Below are 5,403 nucleotides of genomic sequence, written 5' to 3'. Positions count from 1 at the left end.
TACCCCTTTATAATGAATCAAAAACACCTTTAACGCAAATCGAGGGGTTGAGTTGTTTGATCAAAGTTCGCCTTTTTCACCTCAAATGGTCATTCTTGCTTCCATTTGCCAACCCTATCACACAAAAACAACAAATTAACTAAAACACTTATTCAAACCACAAAATGACACCAATTTAACACATATAACATAAACATTGGGTTGCCTCCCAATTAGCGCTTTTGTTTATAGTCGTTGGCTCGACTCACACATTCAGTTTCTTAATTTGAAGAAGAGTCGCCCAAAAGACATATGAGTCCTTTGGGTACGATTTCACCTGCCAAGTAGGGTTTCACTCGTTGTCCATTGACCTTAAACCTTTCATTTCTTGAATTTGCCACTTCAACCGCTCCATAGGGAAATACTTGAGTGACTTCAAATGGTCCAGACCACCTTGACTTCAATTTTCCTGGAAATAACCTCAGGCGTGAATTGAATAAAAGCACTTTTTGCCCTACCTGAAATTGTTTAGGAATAATGTGCTTGTCATGCCAATATTTGATCTTTTCTTTGTAAATTTTGGCATTTTCATATGCATGTAACCGGTGTTCCTCCAATTCACTCAACTCAAGTAATCTCCTTCCACCTGCAAGATTAAAATCTATATTAATTGCTTTAATAGCCCAATAAGCTTTATGTTCAATCTCTACAGGTAAGTGACAAGTTTTTCCATAGACTAAACGATACGGCGACATCCCTAAGGGAGTCTTAAATGCCGTTCGGTAAGCCCATAGTGTGTCATCTAGCTTTGTAGCCCAATCCTTGCGTGATTTATTCACAGTTTTCTCCAAAATGAGCTTTATCTCACGATTAGCTAGCTCCGCTTGTCCATTGGCTTGAGGATGGTACGGGAGTGATGTCTTGTGCCTACAGCCATATTTAAACAATAAGGAATCCAGTTGTTTGTTACAAAAATGTTTTCCTTCATCACTTATTATGGCCTTAGGTATACCAAATCTATAAAAAATATTCTTTTTAAGGAATCGGAGTACAACCTTAGAGTCATTAGTAGGTGAAGCGATTGCTTCTACCCATTTAGAAACATAATCCACTGCTACTAAGATGTACTTATTATTAAAAGAGCTTGGAAATGGTCCCATAAAGTCTATACCCCATATATCAAATAATTCAACTTCTAAGAAGGTAGTTAGGGGCATTTCATTCTTTCGAGATATATTTCCAGTTCTTTGGCATGCATCACAACTTTTAACATATTCCCGAACATCTCGATACATAGTTGGCCAATAAAACCCTGATTGCCATACCTTTGCCACAGTTTTTGAGGTGCTAAAATGTCCACCTGTTTCAAGGTTATGACAATGATATAAAATATTATGTACCTCGTTTTCGGGAATACATCTACGTACCATACCATCGGCACAATGTTTATACAGCAATGGTTCCTCCCAAAAGTAACTTTTGACATCATGTAAGAATTTCTTCTTTTGATGGTAATTAATTCCCTTTGGAATCTCTCCACTTACCAAAAAATTAGCAATATCAGCATACCATGGAGAATTGATAATTGCTAGGACAAACTCATCCGGGAAATTCTCTTGAATAGGAACTTGATCCTTGACTGGAATATATTCTAGGCGTGATAGATGATCCGCTACTAGATTCTCTGTTCCCTTTTTGTCTTTTATCTCCACATCAAATTCCTGCAATAAAAGAATCCACCGAATTAGTCTTGGTTTTGCATCTTTTTTATGTAACAAATATTTAAGAGCCGCATGGTCCGTATATATAATAACTTTAGATCCTACTAGATAAGATCTAAATTTATCCAAAGCAAATATCACTGCCAATAGCTCTTTTTCTGTAGTTGCATAATTGAGTTGTGCCTCATTTAGCAACTTGCTAGCATAGTAAATGACGTGCAACCGTCCTTCTTTCTTTTGTCCCAAAACTGCTCCAACCGCATAATCACTTGCATCACACATCAATTCAAATGGTAGTGACCAATCAGGCGAAGTTATAATTGGGACCGAAATCAATTCCTTCTTCAACCTTTCAAATGCAACCAAACAATTGTCATCAAATTGAAAAGGAGTATCTTTACATAATAAATCACATAATGGCTTTACTATTTTAGAAAAATCTTTAATAAAACGTCTATAAAAGCCAGCATGTCCTAAAAAACTCCTTATTCCCTTGACATTGCTTGGGGGTGGCAATTTTTCGATAACTTCTATTTTGGCTTGATCCACCTCAATTCCCTTGGAGGAAATCTTGTGTCCTAAAACAATTCCTTCTTTTACCATAAAATGACATTTCTCCCAATTCAGTACAAGATTTGTTTCCTCGCATCTCTGCAAAATCAATTCCAAATTATGAAGACACTGATCAAAAGATGAACCATACACAGAAAAATCATCCATAAATATCTCCATAATTTTCTCAATATAATCAGAAAAAATAGCCATCATGCATCGTTGAAAAGTTGCGGGAGCATTGCATAACCCAAATGGCATTCTTCTAAAGGCAAAAGTGCCATAAGGACATGTAAATGTGGTCTTCTCTTGATCCTCTGGAGCTATAGCTATTTGATTATATCCTGAAAAACCATCAAGAAAACAGTAAAATTCATATCCGGCTATTCGCTCCAATAATTGATCAAGAAATGGTAGGGGAAAATGATCTTTTCTTGTTACCGTATTTAACTTACGATAATCGATACACACTCTCCACCCTACCACAAGTCTAGATGGAATTAATTCATCATTTTTACCCACGATTGTAGTCATTCCACCTTTCTTTGGTACCACATGAATTGGACTAATCCAAACACTATCGGAGATAGGAAAAACTATACCTGCGTCAAGCCACTTAAGAATTTTATTTCTTACCACCTCTTTCATGTTTGGATTGAGTCTTCTTTGTGTTTCCACCACTGGTTTGCAACCGTTCTCCAATAAAATTCGATGCATGCATATAGAAGGACTTATACCTTTAATGTCTGAAATTGTCCATCCAATTGCCTTCTTACGCCTTCTTAGAACTCTTAACAACTTTGCACACTGTTCATCATCAAGGTCAGCACTAACAATTACAGGTAAAGTTTTATTTTCTCCAAGAAATTCATACTTTAGATGAGTCGGAAGTGGCTTGAGCTCTAACTTTGGAGGTTCAATTTCTGAAGGTTGTGAAAACCCTTTTCCTTGGCCAAGACTTTCATACAAATTACCCCTTTTATAAGGTGCTTGAAAATCCAAGTACTTGGCCAATTCTTCAATTTCTTCACAAACATCTTCTTGCTTACCTAAACTCATTAAACAATACTCAAGAGGATCTAAGTCAAAGTTGACTTGACTCATCTCTTGGGTTAGTTTATCAATTGTGCCAATAGAATAAGCATGATCGGTAAAAGAAGGGTATTTTTCCATTTCATTCAAATTAAATTCTACCTCTTCTTCACCTACTTGAAACTTAAGCTTGCCATTTTTGACATCAATAATAGTACCTGCAGTAGCTAGAAATGGTCTACCTAGAATAATTGGCATAGATATATCTTCTTCCATATCTAATACCACAAAATCCACTGGAATGATAAATTTTTGAACTTTTATCAATACATTCTCCAACACTCCCAATGGATATCTAATAGACCGATCCGCTAGTTGCAAAGTAATATTAGTGCGTTTAAGCTCATGCAAACCCAATTGTCTAGCCACCGTTAAAGGTATTAATGATACACTAGCACCAAGATCACACAATGCCTTAGAAAAATCAACGTTACCTATGGTGCAAGGTATAGAAAAACTCCCCGGATCCTTCAACTTCGGTGGTAGCTTATTTTGAATAATTGCACTACATTCCTCCGTTAATGCTATTGTTTCGCAGTCTTCCAACTTTCTTTTTCTAGTCATGATTTCCTTGAGAAATTTCGCATAAGATGGAATCTGCAAAATAGCATCGGCAAAAGGAATGTTAATGTGCAATTGTTTGAAAAGTTTAACAAATTTTTCAAAATCTTTATCAAACTTATTTTGCTTTAATCTTTGTGGAAATGGAACCGCAGGGGGTATTGGAATGGTAGTGGAAGATGATGGTTGCTTTTCTCTTGGATTCTCCCGCCTATTTTCCTCCACAATCGCCTCTTGGTTCCTCTACTTTTCTTCTTGTTTTTCATTCTCATCTTTCTCAACTTCCTTCACTGGAGGATCTTCTAATTGTCTACCACTACGAAGAGTAATGGCTTGCACCTGCTCCTTAGGATTGACCTCTGTTTTGCTAGGTAATTCTCCTTGATTTCGATTATTCAAAGAACTAGCAATTTGACCAATTTGGACCTCTACATTCCTGTACATTGTAGTGAGTTGATCCAGTCTCCCTTCTACTCGTTCAAATCTGTCCGAAGTCACCTTAGCAAGTTTTTCCACCGCGATCTCCCAACTTGGTTTAGTTTCAGCCTGTGGTTGCCTTGGTTGAAATCCCGGCGGATTGGTTGGCCTTTGTTGATTTCCTTGATCCTTCCATCCGAAGTTTGGATGATTTCTCCATCCCGGATTGTAAGTATTCGAGTAGGGGTTATTTTGAGCATTACGATTGTAATTATTGACGAATTGTACCTGTTCAGAATCGACACACTCATTAGTATCATGTTCACCTCCACATACAGAACAGCATGCTACATGTGCATTAGATGAACTTGGACCTTGTCTACTTAGCAATTTCATCACATTATTCATTTGAACACTCAGCATATTGAGAGTGTCCATTTCTATCATACCTGCGTGACGTCTTGTATTACCTCTCTCATTGGCCCATTGATAGTTATTTGCTGCCATTTCTTCTATCAAATTATGAGCTTCTTGGGGTGTTTTACCCATTAAAGCTCCACCTGCAGCTGCATCGATCATAGTTTTAGTAGAAAAAACTAAACCATTATAGAAGGTTTGTATGATTAACCACTCCGGCAGTCCATGATGTGGACATTTCCGAAGAAAATCTCTAAACCTTTCCCATGCCTCATATAATGATTCACCTTCCAATTGGCTAAAACTAGTGATATCCATTCTAAGCTTAGCAGTCTTACCTGGTGGAAAATACTTATTTAAGAATGCTCTTGATAATTCATCCCATCCAGTGAAAGTATTGGGAGCATGAGAGTGTAGCCAAAGTTTGGCCTTATCTCTTAATGAAAATGGGAACAATCTTAGCCTTATAGCATCATCACTAACTCCATTCATTTTAATTGTATCACAAATTTCCAAGAATGTAGCTAAGTGTGTATTAGGATCTTCTACTGCATTACCTCCAAATTGAGATTGTTGAACCATTTGGATAAGTGATGGTTTAAACTCAAAGTTGTTAGCATTTACCGCAGGCCTTGCTATGCTCGTTTGTGAACCTTGTGTTCCC

General features: G+C 37.1%; 1 protein-coding gene and 1 non-coding gene across 2 annotated transcripts; one reads left to right on the top strand and one right to left on the bottom strand.

Moving 5' to 3' along the window:
- Window positions 1–260: 260 nt before the first annotated feature.
- Window positions 261–3,908, bottom strand: LOC140021142 (uncharacterized). The gene is made up of 4 exons (XM_072071912.1): window positions 2,990–3,908; window positions 1,524–1,618; window positions 1,305–1,339; window positions 261–906 (listed from the first exon to the last, which is right to left on the bottom strand). Exons 1-4 carry the CDS (start codon window positions 3,906–3,908, stop codon window positions 261–263), a joined length of 1,695 nt encoding a protein of 564 aa, XP_071928013.1.
- A 1,051-nt stretch (window positions 3,909–4,959) lies between these two features.
- LOC113719794 (small nucleolar RNA R71) lies at window positions 4,960–5,066 on the top strand. Its single transcript, XR_003455038.2, has one exon. It is a non-coding gene; the product is annotated as a small nucleolar RNA R71 (small nucleolar RNA).
- The last annotated feature ends 337 nt before the right edge of the window (window positions 5,067–5,403 follow it).

The sequence above is a fragment of the Coffea arabica genome, chromosome 11e, assembly GCF_036785885.1.
Source record: "Coffea arabica cultivar ET-39 chromosome 11e, Coffea Arabica ET-39 HiFi, whole genome shotgun sequence".
Classification (NCBI taxonomy): domain Eukaryota; kingdom Viridiplantae; phylum Streptophyta; class Magnoliopsida; order Gentianales; family Rubiaceae; genus Coffea; species Coffea arabica.
Note: the sequence above shows the minus strand (reverse complement) of the source record. Positions and strands in the feature narration are given on the sequence as shown.